Source organism: Fusarium proliferatum, assembly GCF_900067095.1.
Source record: "Fusarium proliferatum ET1 genome assembly, contig: FPRO_scaffold006, whole genome shotgun sequence".
NCBI classification, from domain to species: domain Eukaryota; kingdom Fungi; phylum Ascomycota; class Sordariomycetes; order Hypocreales; family Nectriaceae; genus Fusarium; species Fusarium proliferatum.
In genome coordinates, this window is record NW_022194795.1 from 2,704,657 (window position 1) to 2,722,506 (window position 17,850).

The 17,850-nt window shown below is 49.0% G+C and overlaps 8 protein-coding genes and 1 non-coding gene across 9 annotated transcripts; 4 read left to right on the forward strand and 5 right to left on the reverse strand.

The window, feature by feature from the left end:
• Nucleotides 1-48: 48 nt before the first annotated feature.
• FPRO_09952 (uncharacterized protein) lies at nt 49-1,276 on the reverse strand (the record flags this gene model as incomplete). Its single annotated transcript, XM_031233399.1, has 3 exons — nt 49-506; nt 553-1,169; nt 1,224-1,276. 3 exons carry the CDS (start codon nt 1,274-1,276, stop codon nt 49-51), a joined length of 1,128 nt encoding a protein of 375 aa, XP_031083240.1.
• Nucleotides 1,277-1,725: 449 nt separating this feature from the next.
• On the reverse strand, nt 1,726-1,811 carry tRNA. Its single transcript is given in 2 exon segments — nt 1,726-1,760; nt 1,775-1,811. It is a non-coding gene; the product is annotated as a tRNA-Gln (tRNA).
• Nucleotides 1,812-2,924: 1,113 nt separating this feature from the next.
• Nucleotides 2,925-3,366, forward strand: FPRO_09953 (uncharacterized protein; the record flags this gene model as incomplete). The annotated part of the gene is made up of 3 exons (XM_031233400.1): nt 2,925-2,985; nt 3,038-3,235; nt 3,290-3,366. 3 exons carry the CDS (start codon nt 2,925-2,927, stop codon nt 3,364-3,366), a joined length of 336 nt encoding a protein of 111 aa, XP_031083241.1.
• Nucleotides 3,367-4,251: 885 nt separating this feature from the next.
• On the forward strand, nt 4,252-6,059 carry FPRO_09954 (uncharacterized protein; the record flags this gene model as incomplete). Its single annotated transcript, XM_031233401.1, has 2 exons — nt 4,252-5,743; nt 5,794-6,059. The coding sequence occupies 2 exons, from the start codon at nt 4,252-4,254 to the stop codon at nt 6,057-6,059; spliced, it is 1,758 nt and encodes a 585-aa protein (XP_031083242.1).
• A 517-nt stretch (nt 6,060-6,576) lies between these two features.
• FPRO_09955 (uncharacterized protein) lies at nt 6,577-7,584 on the reverse strand (the record flags this gene model as incomplete). The annotated part of the gene is made up of 2 exons (XM_031233402.1): nt 6,577-7,185; nt 7,234-7,584. 2 exons carry the CDS (start codon nt 7,582-7,584, stop codon nt 6,577-6,579), a joined length of 960 nt encoding a protein of 319 aa, XP_031083243.1.
• Nucleotides 7,585-10,903: 3,319 nt separating this feature from the next.
• FPRO_09956 (uncharacterized protein) lies at nt 10,904-11,314 on the reverse strand (the record flags this gene model as incomplete). Its single annotated transcript, XM_031233403.1, has 2 exons — nt 10,904-11,140; nt 11,192-11,314. The coding sequence occupies 2 exons, from the start codon at nt 11,312-11,314 to the stop codon at nt 10,904-10,906; spliced, it is 360 nt and encodes a 119-aa protein (XP_031083244.1).
• Nucleotides 11,315-11,802: 488 nt separating this feature from the next.
• On the forward strand, nt 11,803-13,858 carry FPRO_09957 (uncharacterized protein; the record flags this gene model as incomplete). Its single annotated transcript, XM_031233404.1, has 3 exons — nt 11,803-11,960; nt 12,011-12,801; nt 12,858-13,858. 3 exons carry the CDS (start codon nt 11,803-11,805, stop codon nt 13,856-13,858), a joined length of 1,950 nt encoding a protein of 649 aa, XP_031083245.1.
• A 1,010-nt stretch (nt 13,859-14,868) lies between these two features.
• On the reverse strand, nt 14,869-16,105 carry FPRO_09958 (uncharacterized protein; the record flags this gene model as incomplete). Its single annotated transcript, XM_031233406.1, has 3 exons — nt 14,869-15,207; nt 15,260-15,403; nt 15,458-16,105. The coding sequence occupies 3 exons, from the start codon at nt 16,103-16,105 to the stop codon at nt 14,869-14,871; spliced, it is 1,131 nt and encodes a 376-aa protein (XP_031083246.1).
• Nucleotides 16,106-16,656: 551 nt separating this feature from the next.
• On the forward strand, nt 16,657-17,580 carry FPRO_09959 (uncharacterized protein; the record flags this gene model as incomplete). The annotated part of the gene is made up of 1 exon (XM_031233407.1): nt 16,657-17,580. One exon carries the CDS (start codon nt 16,657-16,659, stop codon nt 17,578-17,580), a length of 924 nt encoding a protein of 307 aa, XP_031083247.1.
• Nucleotides 17,581-17,850: the final 270 nt, after the last annotated feature.

Here is a 17,850-nt window from a genome sequence, read left to right on the forward strand (position 1 = left end):
AATCGTTCCCATCCCGGATCATACCAATTCACACTAACAAGTCAAGTTCTAAAGCTTAGGTCGAGCACTAGACTTCGATTTCAATATCTCCCTCACAAGTTCAGTCACTTCACTAGCCACGCCCCAAGATAATTCAAATCCTCGTCCTCCAGCACCATAGGCATGAATCACATGTTTGATACCCCATGTGGTATCCCTAGCTTCAGTCTCGACTCTCATGCCACCCTCACGAGCTGGTCTTCTTCCAACAACATCTTTGATTACCTTTATCGTCTCAAACGTCTGCCTCTTATCGCATGCTTGTGGTATGATTGACTGAGCAGCGTTCAGTAGCTGAGCACGTGTTTCCTCTGATGGTTCGAGCTGCCAGTTTCCGACTTCTTTGGTACCGCCAATGACTGTTCCTCCATTGAAAGAACGAGGGATTATAAAGCTCCAGGTGCCGTCTTTCTTCTGAGTTGTGATAGTTTTGTCGGCGGCGGTGAGGTTGGTTAGCACTGTCTGGCCTGGTTCTTGTCAGCTGTTATCTATGGTCCTGAACGCCTGTCGTACCTCTGATTGGGAAACACTTCTTATCCCCAAAACCCATTCCACTCGCATTCACAACTAATTTAACACTAGGTGCGAGGATAAAAGCCTCCCATTCACTCTTCAAATCCCTCTGCAGTGTCTTTCCGCCATGAACAATAAATTTACGCAGCAAGCTAGCAGTGTATAACGGGGCATGAATACAATAAGTTTCATACTCAAACCCCAGCTTTACAGTCTCAGGTAGTTCATGGGTTTCATACTTCCGATATCCGGGCAGTCCAGTCTCGTTGGCAAAGCTCTGAGCATCTTGCTTCAGGTACTCAGTTGACGGATCCTCAAGATACTCAACACCTGGAAGACGTCTGATCCCAACCCAAGGTTCACTCTGCCAATGTTTCTCAAGCTCAGCGACAGTGTGTTTCACCCACTTGGCTTCACGACGTAACTGTGGCGTAGAAGCGGGGATGGGTCGGATGTGAGCACCAGCCCACATGGAAGCATAGTCTGCTGAGTGCGTCGTTGGTGCGCCGGGGATTGAAGTTGGCCATTCTTTTGCGACGAGGAGGACTGATATTGATGGTGAGTCGGCGATTAGTTGTTGGATCTTGAGGGCGCTGGTAAGACCGATGATGCCAGCACTGAAACGTTGCTGTTAGCAGGGTCCTAGGCCGGGATTGATGGTGAGAGCATACCCAATGACCACAATCGTGGAGTCGGTTATATCAGATGGGCTAGGAACTGACATTGTGTCTGGAAATGAAATGTGAAGGGACAGGGAACAATGGTAGGTTCATGGACAAGAGAGTGGAGGTTGGCTAACATCAAATGTCCCCACTAAAGTGATCCAACCAGGAGACATATGACTTAAGCAAGACAAAGACATTTGACAGAGACACAAATGACGGCGACTACTAGGTAGATTGTCACTCTTCAATTTGTATCCATTCATATCAATTTTAAAGTGATTCAGACATCGTCATCATTCCCGTGTGACGTCGCCAGAGCAGTAGTGATCAGTCAATTGGCCAGCCAACATCGGCTGCAAGTGACGTACATTGGCTAACTGTATTTGCTATCCGACAAGTGGCGTAAAGACCACGTTATCATAGAAACAAAAAATGTAGAATCCGATCATTCTTCAATAAGTTGAGAGATAAGGGAGTGATGATATGTGCCGGGCAAGACAAAAAAGCGAGGTCCTACCCGGGTTCGAACCGGGGTCTTCGGAAGGCTTTTGAGGGTATCAAAATCCGACGTCATTACCACTAAACTATAGGACCGTTGACCGATGACTAATCGTTCAGAATCGAGTTCTATGACTGGTGCACAGAGACAGATAGTTAGAGATAGATATAAATACCCTATAGATATTATCTAAATTGAATTTTAATTATATAGAAGTATTTACATAAATTTAACAGTTACTAAATACTAATAATAAGATATTTTAATATTATTTTAATAAATCCATAGCTTTGTTGTCTAGTAAAATGGCTGAGCATTTATCGAGCATAATTTCAGTATCAGGATAAGAGATGTAGTTGAAATGCTTATTAAGAAAATTCCTATCCACGCCAGGGCGCGGTTAATGTCTATCGGAGTGTCGGTTGGCTGCAAGCCATCTCAGTTCGCACTACTTTTTCTGCAGGGTATATGGGCGCTTGTTTTCTTTTATCAGTTTTCTGTTTTGACAACGGTGGCTTGCAGGAACATTATCAACAACCGACCGGAGATAGCCGACGCAGAGTAAAGCGCATTGACAACGGAAGTGGCGCTGTGTGGCGATGAAAGACCTGGTCTTGATCGGTGAGTGATCACAACTGATAGATGATTCAGCTATGGTTAGTTATTTACACTGTATACATCAATTGAGCTATGATCAGTAATACTTGGGTGCATATTTATTGCCAAAGAGACGATTCTATGAACGGCCTTACATTTATCTAGACACAACAGAGAAATGTTGTCCATTGCTGACAATACAAGACTTGGAGAACCAATCACGGACATAGCGAAAATGCTGAGGCTCGTTTAGTCGGTCTAGCTCGTTAGCTGACAGACGCATGACATGGCCTGTATCAGCATGGCATGTTCTGGGAGGCGACAATCGAGCAAAAAAGAATAAGCAATCGCTCATTGGCTGAGAATGCTGAGTCAGTAGCTCTTGACCAATCACAGCGAATGCGATGACCAGCTCTCAGGTCCGCAGCTCTGAAGCTTTGGATAAAGCGGGGCGAACTCTTTGAAAGCGATCAAGTACAAATAAGACCAAGAGCCGCTTCCGTGATGCAGTATCTCAAGCAAGCATATCTCGCAATTCAATCAATTTTCTTCATACCATCACTAATCTAATAACTCTCCCTGACAACTCAAATCCACCTCCAACCTTCAAAATGGTCGTCAACACTCCTGCTACCTGCTGCCGCTCCGGCGACAACGTCGAGTGCGCCTGTGGTACGTGACATCATCCCTCCCACCATCCCCAACCCTTCTAACAACATTACAGCCCAAAAGGCCACATGCTCATGCGGTCAAAAGTCCGCTCTCCAATGCACATGCTCCAAAGCCGCCTCTGAAAACACGGTCAACGGTCCTCGATGCTCATGCCGCGCTCGTCCCGCCGGTGAATGCACATGCGACCGCGCCGCTACCGAGAACGCTACACCTACTGGTTCAACCTGCGCTTGTGGATCTCGTCCTGCTGGTATGTGGCGTTTTGTGTTCCTGTGACGACAGCTTGCTAATTGTGGGGGTTTAGGTGGCTGCACTTGCGAGAAGGCTGCTGATGGTGGCTTCAACCCTGCCAACGAGATCGACTTCACTACCAAGAAATAAATTTACGATATCGGTGACGATGAATACCGTTTAATGGCGCAGAAAATAAAATATTGCATTTGGTTGGCGTTGGGGAACGGTTATGGTACTGGTTGGGTGGCGAGGCGATAGATACCTAAGAGACGAATACAGAAATGAACAACACACGAGATTTAACATACGAATAGAAACGTGCAATTGTGTGATACAAACAAAAACTGTGAGGGTCTGTACTACAATACGTTCCCAGCCAGACGCATCGGGATGTTTTGGCCGCTAAGCAAACGCGTCGAGGTGATGTTCAATTGTTCATTCTGAGAACGTGCAGTTCAAACCAAGTTTGTCAGATCAGATGTCAATTGTGCCATTTCCAATATCGGACGACAATAAAGTTGCGACGTATAATTGAACTGCTATTGCAGCGTCTGTGCTCAGAACGATGGAACGTTCATTTCATCAATCACCAACAGTAAATCGCGTATCTGCTGATAAGATGAACAGCTCTCGATTCACCGCCTTTGAAAGCTCTGCTGCTCTGGCCAGTCTGGTTCGTAACTGGGAGATTTGTCCGGCAGAAAAACCACTAGCGCAATTGGAACTGGCTGACAGCTCCCGGGCGGTGACACCCAATCCAGGCATCATCCCCTGTCCAGCCCGCAAATGATCACTGCCACTGCCCCCAGCGCGGTCAGATCAGCTTTTTTTTCCCTGGTTCCCTATTGTTCATCAAAAGTCCACCCACTTTCTTCATTGTCGCGCTCCTCCCAAGCTTGATCTTATCATCAACACATATCACTCCATCAAGTTTTGCACTTCTCAATCTCCCCGATCAAGCTGCTTCTTTGAGCAAAAAAGCACAACTGTCGCGCCACACACAACAAATCATCACGTCACAAATCCCACGCGATGGCGCCACGAGCCAAAGCAGCTGCTGCTCCCAAGACTGCAGCGCCCAAGAAGGCCACCACAGCTGCTGCCGCTGCGAAGAAGGAGACTAAGACTACAAAAGCTGCTGCCACCAAGAAGGCTGAGCCTGCTGCCACGAATGGCGCCACCAAGAAGCGCAAGGCGATCGAGGAAGAGTCTGAGCCCCAGCAGGAGGAAGATCGTAAGACAAAGAAGTCCAAGACCACAGAACGCGTCGTGAAGCCCGCTGTCAAGCCCGCACCCAAGACCAAAGCCGCTGCTCCAAAGGCCAAGACAACGACACGAGCAAAGACCGAAGAGGCGGAGGAGAAGCCCGCTGCCCAGAAACCCAGCCGTCCTGTTGGGTCAAAGGCCGAGCCCAAGAAGAAGTCCGAGTTCCCTGCGATCGGAAAGAAGCTCAACGACGCGCCCACCCAGATCCTCGATGTGTACGTCTTTGGTGAGGGTTCCTCTGGTGAGCTTGGTCTCGGAAGCAAGCGCGTCAACAACAAGAAGCCAATTGACGTCAAGCGTCCCCGACTTAACGATAACCTCTCCGCCACCAACGTCGGCGTTGTCCAGATTTCTTGCGGTGGCATGCACGCTGTCGCGTTGACACACGATAACAAGATCTTGACATGGGGTGTCAACGATCAGGGCGCGCTTGGTAGAGATACAAACTGGGATGGCGGTCTTCGTGACATGGACAAGCCAGAGGATTCTGACTCGGAAGATGAGGATGACACTGGTATTAACCCCATGGAGAGCACACCGACAGCTGTTTCCGACGAATTTTTCGCTCCCGGCACCAAGTTTGTCCAGGTTGTCGCGAGTGACAGCGCCAGTTTCGCCCTCACAGAAGATGGTCGAGTCTACGGCTGGGGAACCTTCCGATCCAGCGACGGCATCCTCGGCTTCTCAGAGACCGTCAAGGTCCAGTCCACCCCCCTCATGCTCCGCGATCTTAAGAACATCAAGTCCCTCTCCGCTGGTTCCAATCATATTCTCGCTCTCGACCACAAGGGCAACGTCGTCGCCTGGGGCTGCGGTCAACAGAACCAGCTCGGCCGCCGTATCATCGAGCGCAACAAGATGTCCTCCCTTATTCCCCAGGGCGTCGGTCTACCTCGCGGCAAGATTGCCAAGATCGCTTGCGGTTCGTATCACAGCTTTGCTATTGACAAGAGCGGCCAGGTCTATGGCTGGGGTCTTAACAATTTTGGCGAGATCGGCGTTGAGTCGAATGCTGGCGAGGATGATGCTGTTATCCTTCGACCTGCTAAGCTTACATACCTCGATGACTACAACATTACTGAGATTGATGGTGGCGAGCACCACTCACTTGCTTGCTCCGATAAGGGCGATCTCTTGACCTGGGGTCGTGTCGACGGTTACCAAGTCGGCTTCGAGTTTGACAAACTGTCCGAGGACAACACCATCTACGACGAGCGAGGCAACGCTCGTATTCTCTTCAAGCCTACTGTCCAGCCTGGTAAGTCACTCATCCCGAATTTCGATCCACCTGCTAACCAACATTTACAGACGCCAAGGACATCGTCGGTGTCGCCGCCGGTACAGACAACAACTTCGCCATCGCCTCCGACGGCAAGGTCTACTCATGGGGCTTCTCCAGCAACTACCAAACCGGCCAAGGCACAATCGACGACATTCACACTCCCACTCTCATCGACAATACCGCCATCCGCGGCAAGAAGATTATTGGAGCCGGCGCAGGTGGTCAATTCTCTGTGCTCTTCGGCGTCGCTGACGATGCTCCCACAAATGGCGTCAAGACCAACGGCGCTTAGACTTTGACACGAGGAATGAATTGACGGAGGAATCTGGGATTTTCCATATCAGCCCTATTTTAATTACGCTGCTGGGGGCAGCTTTCCAACATTTGTACTTTAACGCCGGCGGACGCATGATGAATCGGATGGGCGGATTCTGAGTGCGGTTTAAAAAGAAACAACGTTTTTCATGATCAAGGAGGATGCACATTTTTTTGATGCCTTTGCATGCTGGTTTGTGGTATATAGATGGTCACGATGTCTTTGCATATCTGAAACTTGCTTTTCAAAAGTCTCAACGCTAACCTGAACTTTCTGTCTCTGCTTCTTTTTAATCGTAACATACAAAAATAATTATTCTAATACAAGGGAACATATCCCCGTATGTGTAACTTGCGTCTCGCCATCTGAACGCCTACCGCCCCTCCATCGTATCTTCGCCGCGAGGGCGTCATCATGTACAGCGTAGAGTTTCCGCGCACAGAGAACTCACCATCGTGTCGGAGCCATTTATGCAACGTGTGGTTCACCAATTTTATGCGTTGAGCTTAGCAGCAGCGTTGGAGAATGTTCCACTTCCTCGGCTGCTGAAAATACCCATGATACCGAATCCAACATAGAACAGCGCAAGGGGATATGCAACGAGTCCTCGCATGCGCTTCATCTGTCCCACGGCGCAGAACATCCCGCTCGCGCTGTAAGTACACCAGAGAATAGCCGCCGTGGTCGCGACAATGCCGACGGGTGTATCCATCCTCATCACGATGCCGAATAAGCTCGTCGCCACGAGCGGTAGCAGGCAGTATCCGAGGACGCTCGCGCTGCGGGGGTATGTCAGTGTCGCGGAGAAGTGGCCGCCCTGCTGACCGTCGTGTTGTTGCTGAGGCGCGGATGGATCGCTGCTGTATTGGGGATAGCTGTTGACTTGGGGATCGCTGGCGTCGGAGGGCGACATGAGGGAGAGGATTAGGTGGAGGGATATGGAACCCAGGGCGGCGAGGCCGTAGATGTAGCCGAAGTGGACTTGGCCTGAGAAGAGGAGAATGAAGCCGAAGAGAAGGAAGAAGATGAGGGGGCCCGCGAGATCGGAATCGTCCATGATATGCGAGTCGATACGTCGGAAGGGATTCAACACAGCGAGCGTCTGGAACAAATCAGCGTCACCACCCAATCAATTGAGGAGAAAACTTACCTTTGCCTGGATATGTCCAAAGTTAACGCCCAGTTCCTCCAGCAAAGGCGGTTCACCATCATATCCTTCCGACGAGAAAGCCGCAACCCAACCGGTCCTCAACCCGCCCTGCTCGCCCATCCTTCCACTGACGGCCTGCGCACCAAAAGCGGGAGCCGCAAAGTTCTGCGCTGGGGCTCCGACGCCATAGCCGCCCTGGTTGCCATATCCGTAGCCTGCGGCTGCTGCTTGCTGGGGTGTCGAGGAGCCTGGGTTTGTGTACTGGGAGGGGAAGAACTGCAGGTTCTGCGCGGCGTTGGGGCCGCCGGCGGCGGGGTATTGCGGTTGTTGCGATGAGTAGTAGTTTGACATTGCGATGGTGTTGCGCAGGGAAGGGGGGGACTGAGGCTTAGGTGGTTGTAGGGAGGCTTTTGGTAGAGGCGGTCTTGAGGACAGTTTGGAGGTGAGAGCTTGGATGAGGCTGGTGCCTTGACGCGGGAGCCTGATGTGGCGGTGCGGCATTTAGCCACGAGAGAAATCGATACCCGAAGCTTTGGAGAAAACACACCAAAAGTCTAAGTACTTGGGTTTCTGCCGTTTTGAAGAAGCCAGAGTTTGGACTCTGATGCTGGTGTTTCGAGCCTGAAACCTTCTCCAGTATCATGAATATGCCGAGAAACGAATTTTAGAAAGACTTTCAGACTTGAGTCGTCCTTAATCGCGTTGCGAGGATACTGATGCCTTTTTACTGATGCCTTTTTACTGATGCCTTGAACTTGGGAAGGGCCAGTTCTAAGGCGGTGAGTGAGAATTGCCTAATCTGACATCTGGTAAGACTTCATTGTCAACTTTTATTGAGGACACATTATCATCGTCAGTTAGGAGGAAACCATCGCAATGAAGTTCAAATTACATTGAATTCATCATCTCAAATGTATGTTAAGTGGAAACATCGAGTTGATGAGCTACTAAAATATTCCCTAATACTTTCGCAACTGCCACGCTTACATCCCAACGAAGTCATTTCTGCCTCACGGCAATGTTTTTGTTGATACAAGTGGACCTCAGAAATGCTATCGCTGTGGAAGAAGAAGAGGCATCCTTTTCCCGTTACGCGCATCAGCCTCAACAGGTCAATAAAACACGTCACGGTGGATTGACCAGTTAAAGGATTTGGACAGACGGGGTACAGGCCGTGTTGAAGATTCCAGAAGCAGCGCTGGACGTTGTGAGATCATGTTCGTTCATCGATTATCCCAGGTGGTCGGTTCAGCCAATGGGGGATTTTCTGTCTGTCGCGTTCTGAAGGGGGAATGGAAACAGTGCAGTGTTTTCAATAGAAGCCTTCAAGCTCCCCGTGTCTGTGCGATTTTGGATCGGAATTGGGATCACGCACGGCACAGTCGCCATGAAGATCTGTCTCCCGCTGGTTCCACGATGCCGGTAGCGGTAGGGGCCGCTGTATCTGCTGGGGGCGGAACGGCGTGAGACATCCATCGTGGGAAATGCATTAGTGAACCTTATTAAGCGCGCCGTTGCATCGCGGCAGAGCTAGCAGCCTGTGGGGGTTCCTAAAGGACCAGCTTCGTGCTTCGTCAAAAAAACACCGGTCTGCAACCAGATTGAACTACAAAAAATATACTCAAGCGCCAACAGCGGTCGTAACTCAACGTGGCTAACCATAGCTCAAGCTTAACTCCGTGCCTTTGCTCTGGGATCGGGAACCGTGTTGCAGCTGGGTCCCCTCCCCCCCCTGTCACCCATGCCGGCAATCAAACGGATGACGCACTGGCAGCGTCCCAGCTCTTCACAACGGAGCTAGGGCTGAATCTGGGACATAACGCAGCCGTTTCTTTAGCTCTCCCCGTGTCTCTTCCAGCTGGGAGGTTGCTGTCGGGGTTTTCCGGTTCAGAAAAGGTCGACACTAGTTGACCCCGCCTCCTGCTATTGTACGTTTGAGGTCCAGAAATATGCAAACTCCTTTCGCTCGAGAGCGGAAGAGCCCCTGTCAATAGACGCCACATTTCTCCCCAACGTTTTGAGAGAGGTAAGTGGGCGGCTTGAACAGATCCATACTTCTCAGAGCAATGAGGGGAGCTGTAGCTCCCCCATCCCCACTATGAGGATCCCGTTCAGCCCAGAGTTACGGGAGCTCTGACGGTGTGCCTGGCGATCAAACTGATCGCCGCTCAACTGAGCAGCCTTTACAAACAACGTTAGCCTCCTGAACCAAGGAAACCCCCGATTGTCCCAGGATACTGGCTAGCACAAGAGAGGAGTAAGCCTACCCATCAAGCTCTCCGTCAGCCGATCTGGCTGGTCTTCAGAGTGAGCGGGAATCGCTCTGCATAGAGCTATCATCCCTGCAATTCAGCATCATGGCTTGACTGTCACTCATGATTTAGTCAAAAGGCCGAAAGTTCATGGGCAAACATGCAGCTTCAGTAAACGTGGCTTGCCAGTTAAGCAAGTTACCAGGGTATTGCGTCAGCCAAAAAAGTGTGCGGCTGGCTACACTCGAGCCGTGCGCCCCCACCATAGCCAGCAGAGAAACATAGTGGCGGCCAAAGCGGGAATAAGCAATTTGCGACGGACCATCCCCTCTGGGCAGAAGTTTTGGAGCAATAAACGGCCTGGCCAACATTCCAAATGACGACGGCGATGAGCTTATTCTGTTATCCATAAGATTTGTACCATATCAAAGGTTATGGTACCGATTAATCGCAGGTTTGGCGTGCGGGAAGCAAGACTTCCTCTGCCGTCACTTGCTGCTTTCGCCCGTCGCATACGATGCTGTCCTGTCTCTCTGACGCTTGTTTTCTGATATATCATATACAACTGGCTTCTACTGAACGCCAAATAAGCTCAACTGATTGTCCAACTTTGTGGCTATCACCATGCCCCTCTATAGGCCCAACATGAACACTGTGTTGAATCCCCATGAACGCCCGACTGAAACTATTGCCCACGAGCGCTGGTCGACACCGCCCCTAACGTCTCGTATGTCAGGAGCACAGACTGACATGCGCGTAGAATGCCTATGGAAGACGGGTAGAAGCAGGTTTTCCCCCGTCAGCCCTGACAACACCCCTGCCGTCATCTGCCATTTATGCAGACCAAACATGCGCCTGGCTGCCAAATACAGAAAGTTTGGATTTTGCATTGCGGTGAAGACCATCGCTAAGGATCTAGACCAGAGAACAGACCTACATTCACCCTGCACTGAGACGTTGTGGAGGGCATGTAATCAACTTAGCTTATGACAGCTCTTTGTTGGTGTTCGTTTACTAAAACAAGGTGCAGAAAGCTGACTGGCTGATTGACGCTGGTCCCCAGAATTTGCAGTAGTCAGCGTGCCCATGTCAGGTTGGTGCTGGCATTATAAACGGTTGTCGATCGCCTGACAAGAGACGGATCGTATACCCCTCAATATCCTCTACAATTCCCATCACCTCTACTCTCTACATTACTCATCAAGAATCATATCTACATTAACCATAGACGCCAGATAATCTTCATCATGGCTGCGCCGAACCAACTTTTCTCTCTCAACTTCAGCGGCGCTGATCCCGCTTCGCCATTCAGATGCCCCTATCGCCGGCATAAGAACCCAGTTGACGCATAATAACATGTTGAAACAATCATCGTAATTTAGCAACGCCAGTAACCAAGCCATATTTGCTGTACCAAATCACTGCTGGCGCTTAGCTCCTATACCTGCACCTGCAGCCTGTGCACTTTGCACAAATTTTTTAAAGCACCCAGCAAGATTATCATAATTCTTCAACATTTCTTCCATCCTTTGGTTAAGCTCTTCTGCCTCCGGTGGCCACGACTCCTTATCTGGATCAAAATTCTCAGGCAAGAGTTTCTCTGCCTCTTTAAGCCCAGCCATGAGAGCTTGAAGCTCAGATGCACTCATTTCAAGCTGACAATATGTTAGAATATACTTTTTGTTCCTGGACGACGATCATGTTACCTGTGCCATCCTTACATAGTTTGCTGTGTATCGCATTGGTTCAAATGCGGGGGTTTCCTGAAGGGCTTGGTTGAACTCGGTTGCTACGGAGGTTCCTCGACTTGATTTCTTTGAGCTAGACATGGTTGTGATTAAAGAGAGGGCTAAGTTGAATGCAGAGACCTGTATCGACGAGATTGTTACGAAATTGTGTTGTTTGATAAAAATAATTTTCACGTTCAAGGTTGCCTAACCCCACCAGTCAGCATTGCTGTCAGCCCTACGAGGCTGATGTAGTTAGCGCCTCCTGGGCAGTTTGTACCTAGGTAGCATCTTGACTAGATTAATGGGCTTTGGTTGAAGATAAATTTATAACTTCAACGTCTACTCAAATGATACCCTTAAAAGTACTGACTCAGAAGTAGAAGACTGCCGTTCGCCAGCAATTGGGATTATAATACCACTTGAATATGTACTTTTAAGCTTGTAGGACTAACCCCGCTCTTAAGTAGCCACTAATATTTCAAAGAGGTTCTTTGCCTGTCTTGGTAATCTCGCAAAATCGCGCATCTTTATAGTATTTTCTCGAAGATATCATGCAAATCTATTAAATCGATCAAGACCCATCAATCATGCAGCTCTATGAGTACAAGCCATTGCCAACGGCGAGTAGTATTAGAATTTTAATCCTGCATCCGGCCACCGACGCAACTGCGCCGCTAGAAGTCGACCTAGTTATCCGGGACCGTATGGAACTCCTCCGAGATCCGGATAACGAGACTTTCGAGCCGTATCATACGTATGGGGAATCGGTGCGCATACACTTCCGCTGTACTGCAGAGGCGAAGCGGCATGTCTTTATATCTCTGCTGTCGTTGATGAGATGCTGAGAAATCTCCGTAAAGATTCTAAGGAAAGGAGATTATGGGTAGACGCTGTGTATTTAAACCTGAAGGATGATCAAGAAAAGAGCGTTCAAGTCCAGCAAATGGGTCAGATCTATCACATGGTGAACAAAGTTCAGATTTGGTTCGGGCCTGCACTGCCGTCTGTCCCACTCGCCTTTGCTCTTCTCAGAACCCTCATTGCGAAATACGAACCGACGCCCGGCGAGGCTAAATATCCAAAAGCTGGAGAGATCCTTGACATCGCAAAAGAAACTTGTGGAGATTACGGTTTGGAGTCTGTTTTGGATCTTCTCAACCAGCCCTGGTTCACCAGACGCTGGACTCTCCAAGAAGGCTTTTTAGCTAGACATGCCATCGTCCGGTGTGGTAGTAGTAAAATATCGTGGCATTGGTTCACAGAAGGGCTGAGACTTATACACAATGAGGCACAAGTACTCGAGGGCCTGAAAAACGATTCAGGAGCGTTATATGCTCTTAACGTTCTCGAAACGCTTAGGAAGCCAGCGGATCTTTTATCTCTCATCTGGAAGCTCCACGAGAGCCGATGTTCAAACCCGAGCGACAAAATCTATGCACTCCTTGGCATCGCTCAGAAGCTGGAGCCATTTCCTCTTCATCGCGATGTGATCGACCGCATACGCGATTCCCCCGAGTATCAAGCCCCTTACCAAAAGCAATTCCAACCCCAGACTACACGCTCAGAGAAGAGAGTGTATTCCGAGAGTTTGTTCATCACTGCATTTGGGCCGATAGGTTCTTGGAAATTCTTTGCCATATAGATGTGTTCGGCAGTCTATCGGAAGTCAATCCAGAGTGGTCATCATGGGTACCAAATTGGACTAGAACGAGGAATGAAGAAAAGGGTGCCCTTGCGCAAATGTCCGAGACCGTGCCGGCCAGTCAATGCATCGACAAAGATCTTTATTACGACATGATCCATCCATTATATTCTTCCGGCGAAATATGGCCAGTGCTGGAGGAGTTTATATATCCTCGGCCGACTGAGTACTCGGAAGGTGACCGCCACGGCTTGGTTATATATGGAAAACAACATGAAATCGTCGTGGACATTTGTGATCCATGGCCAGAGACCAATACAAGCGAAGATCTAGTCAAACACTTGGCCGATTGGATTCTCAAACCGCTGTCAAGGAGCCGGCCCCAGAATCCTTATTATCCAGTCATGAAAACTTTGTTGTTACTTATCACTGGAACTCACTTTTTCGGGTACGCGAATCATGGCTTCTTGCGAGATCATAAGGATATGGCGAGATGCACTCAGTGGGTTCGTGACGATAGAGAATCGGAAGAACACCTTCACAGGTTCCTTAAGATGGCTGAAATTCTGTACCAAGTCGTGAGGGATTCGCATGTGAACGATCCTGAACAAGTCATGGAGTGGAAGGCCGAGTTAGACATGAGGTACCGTGGGCATCCAGAGCAGCCTGGAGATGGCCATGAGAAAATCTCATGTTTCCTTGAAGATGTTTCAAGAATGATGCGCGAAGGAAACAAGCGGCTGATATTGACATTACCCTTACAGCGTGACCTCATACAGTCCAATGAGACGCATCAGCGGATCGGCCCAAGTGACGTCAGAAGGGGTGATTTTGTTACTAACATTACAATTTGCGGCAGGATCGGGGCGCTCCTACGACCGCGTGAACCTTCGAGTCTGGATGATGAACTAACATTTCAGTTCATCGGCATCCTTTGGTCGCTTGAAGGTCTCCAGGATGTCTATGTCTCTCCTGATCTAGAAGAAATTATTGTCATTTAACTGTATTTGAGAGTTATTCGACTTTACCCGGGAAGTCACTTATATAGATATTTCTTTTTATTTATTAGTATTGACGGATAGGACCTTATGAAAACCTTACCTTCCGTCCAACCTCAGTTACTAAACGTAACAGACAGGAGTACAGTACATAACCGTCAGTATTGAATTAGTAGCCAAATACATACGCAGTCCCAAGACCTTCATATTTCGAAGCAGTGTAATACTACACCAGCTATTCAGTTGATGAAACTCCTGGTTGGTGGGAATGGTGACAAGATTTGGAACCTGCTGTTGATTGGTTCGCCTTTCAGTGGCTTGCGGCTGAACTGATAGAAGCCCCAACACAATTTCCGTCCCATTCCTGTCCTGTTATTCATTGGCATCACCCTGTTCACAGTGGCCAAATACAGGGGCCGACACTTGTGGTTCACGAGCACAATTCTCTACCCAGACCAAAAACGATTCCAGATTGCTTGCCTCTACGGCATCTGACAAATTGGACGATAAACATCCATCCTTAACATATCCGGTTACTGAACCTGGTTCTATGATCGAATCCAAATATCATGATCTGTCTGGTTCGTGGTATTGTCTTGGCATCTTAGCTCCGAGCCCCGGTGTTGTAGAGCCAGGGCTATACGCTTTGCCTGTTGAATACCAGCAGCGTCCTTGATGTCTTCCATCGTTGATATGATCCGATCCCGTAAAGCTTCAGTGGAATTATGTGTTGTTCCTGCGATGTAGAGTGGCCATAATAGGTGTAAAGCATGAGCAGCCCGCAGACCGCTCGATTTACCTGCCTCATTAAAAGCATGCAAGATGTATGAAATGCTGCAGCATATATCACTAGAGGTCTCTTTTATGACTATAGCTGAAGTCTGGAGTAGGTCTCTGTATGATGCAGAGAAAGATGAACAAGGCGGGATGTGGAAGCATTTCGATAAGGTTTCAACAAGTGCTTGACGTACAATAATACGCGCACAGCGCTGCAAGTTCCACGTGTTGGCAATCTACACACTGGAATATATGTCATATCGTCCCATGAACACTCCCGCTTCATCGAGATCGCTTGGTTTGGTTCGGGTGTTGTACCCATATTCTGTTGGGAGTGTTTGGGCCCAGTCCTTGAGATCTGCATCGATCGACAATAGTCTTGAAACGTGGGAAGACAAAATCTCTTCGTCCGTGATGTCTTCCTCGGCTGCGGATAAAGAAGCGCATAGGCTGACAACAATGTCTGCTAGCCGAGCCGCGGGCGCTTCTTGTTCTGTTTCATTACTGTGAGCCTCGGCCATAAAGTCTATCAGTACTGTTGGTACCGGCAGCCTTCGCTGAAGGCAGTTGATAAGCTATCGAAAAGTCAGATGGTTACCTGACATGGGTTTCCTGAGGTTCTCTTACGATTTCAGAGCGCAAGCTGTGAAAAATGCTCCGGCCGATCCTGTTGCGTAGCTGGCCTGCTCCTCGGAGCTGTAGCAATGCCATGGCACCATCTACATGTCTACTCCACGGACTCAAACCTCCATCAGAATTGTACGCGACAGTCTGTTTCAAGTTATTAATTGGCCTAAGTTGTCCTGGAAGGGATAGAAGGTTTACTTCGTATAACGCTAGAAGCATTACAGCGACTAACATCTGGTCGGACGATGCTTCACTAGGGTCCATGAGTGCAGCGCATATATCTCGGAGTGCGTGAGAAAACGACTTTCTGGCTGAATTGATGAGCGTGGGCGCGTTCCTTAAATACGCTAGACCGGCCAGTCCGACAGCGTTGATGAGGTTAGCCAAGTATCCAGGTTCTGTTGCTCGTTTGTAGATGATGCCGTGACAGTCGGGATGAGTAGGGGCCCGTCCAGACTCAGGCAAAACATAGTGGTGAAAAAAGAAAGGCAGGACTTGGTCTTCCGGCGTGACCTCAAGTCTGAACCAAGGATAATGGCTGGCGGTATCTTGCGAATGATGGACTTTGGCCTGTTGGGGTAGCTTAAGTCCTACCAAAACACCCTGGTTGCCATTAGGTAAATTTGCGTTTGAAAAGACTGCCACCTTGCCCAAAGTTTCGGCAGTTTGATCTCTGAAGATAACAGACTCCTCTCCTCGATATCCATCACATCTGGAACCGGCCCCGCGACATTGACGACATGCTGGCCTCGACAAGTCGCACTTCGCTCCCAGATCTGTTAACACGCTAGGATCTCTTGGGGTAGGACGACTGCGATACATACCTTTCTCCTCTTGACTCGACATTCCGAGCAGGCTCTGCTGGGCTTTCCGCAATAGACCATGTTGCTCATGCCTTCATTTGTGAAACGCCATGATTTCGAGTCGTTGTTCTGGTAGCGTCGTAATTATGTGATGCCCATAGTCTCGCATGCTTTGTAATCTTCAACACTAGACCAGGACAGCACTAGCCTCGAAATCGTGTCGAGCTGTTTACTGGATACGGAATAGTCAGGTCCACCTTAACGCATCCGCAAGTCCACGGCGCGCCATCTAACGTGATAGTTGAAAATAGAAGCCATTTCTACCAAGAATTCAGACCACTGACGAGTAGGTGCCGTAGTAACTGTAATCGCCCCAGGGATCTCGTCAGAAATCCACATCATCGAGGTGTATTCCTTTTTTGGCTAGGCTGACATCATCTACAGTAGAGGTCTGTTGAGTCCAAGTATTTAAACTATGCCAGTCCTCCTTTAACAGAACATCTTGAGAAAACCCTAAAACAATCACTTGAGAAATAGATCACTAATTACTTCACCACTTCGTTTGCTCAAAACTTTACCTTTTCCTTCCCGATCATGTCCCAGACTATTGCTTTTGTCACTGGCGCAACTGGCAATCAGGGCGGCGCCACTGCTCGAGAACTCCTAAACGCTGGCGTCAAAGTTCACGCACTTGTTAGAGACCCTTCCTCCAAGTCCGCAATCGAGCTCCAGCGCCTCGGCGCGCAGTTGTTCCCCGGCAGCTTCGATGACATATCCTCACTCAAGGCTGCGGTCAAAGGAGCCACTGCCGTCTTTCTCAACGTATTGCCGGTGTTGTCTGACACCAACCTGGAGGCAGTTCATGCAAAGAATATCATCGACGCTGCTACTGAATCCGGAACAGTCACTAGCCTAGTCTATTCCAGCGTCACCATGACAGGAAAGCATGAAGAGTTTCCGAACTGGGGACCCGACTACCCCTTGGCGTGGTACTGGCTGAGCAAAGCCCAGATCGAGTCTATGGTACGAGAATCCGGCATTAAATACTGGACAATTTTGCGGCCGGCTTTTCTCATGAACAACTATCATCAGCCGACGGCATCTTACATGTTTCCCGAATTGGGCCAGAGAAGAACGTTTCTGTCGGCATACAAACCCGAGACTGCGATGACAGTGGTTGATCCAAGCGACGTCGGCAAATTTGCGGCAGCAGCAATCACTGAACCGCTGTCTTACAACAAGCATGAGATAGATTTGGGCGTCGAGTCTCTTACGCCAGCTCAGATTGTGCAGGAGCTGAGCCGAGTCAGTGGAGTGGAAATTGGGCTCGAGTTCTATAGTGAGCAAGAAGCGAAAGATGCTGCATTGAGGAACCCGAAGATCTATGCCGAGTTGTGGGCGAATGAAGTTGGATATCAAGTCGACTTTGAGGAGCTGGAGAAATATCCGATCCGCCTGACCAAATTCTCGGAATATCTCGAGAAGCATAGAGACGAGGTCAACCAGACATTTGCTTGATCGTGGACTCTATTCGTACTTGTCTTTATCAAAGGTAGTAGGTAGATATATTATTTTGAACTTGAGATAGACCGAATTTATGATTTACAAGGCCAAGGAGAGTAAAACAATAAATTGCCACTCGGAAGAATTTTATCATCCTCGAGTTAGAACATGATAAGGATAACCGAGGAGAGAGAAAGCCCGTAGTTTGTGGGGAAGATGTCAGTTTAGCTTGAAGCTACTTAGGGGAATCCGGGGAACTCGGGGATCCTGGCGCCCCGAAAGCCC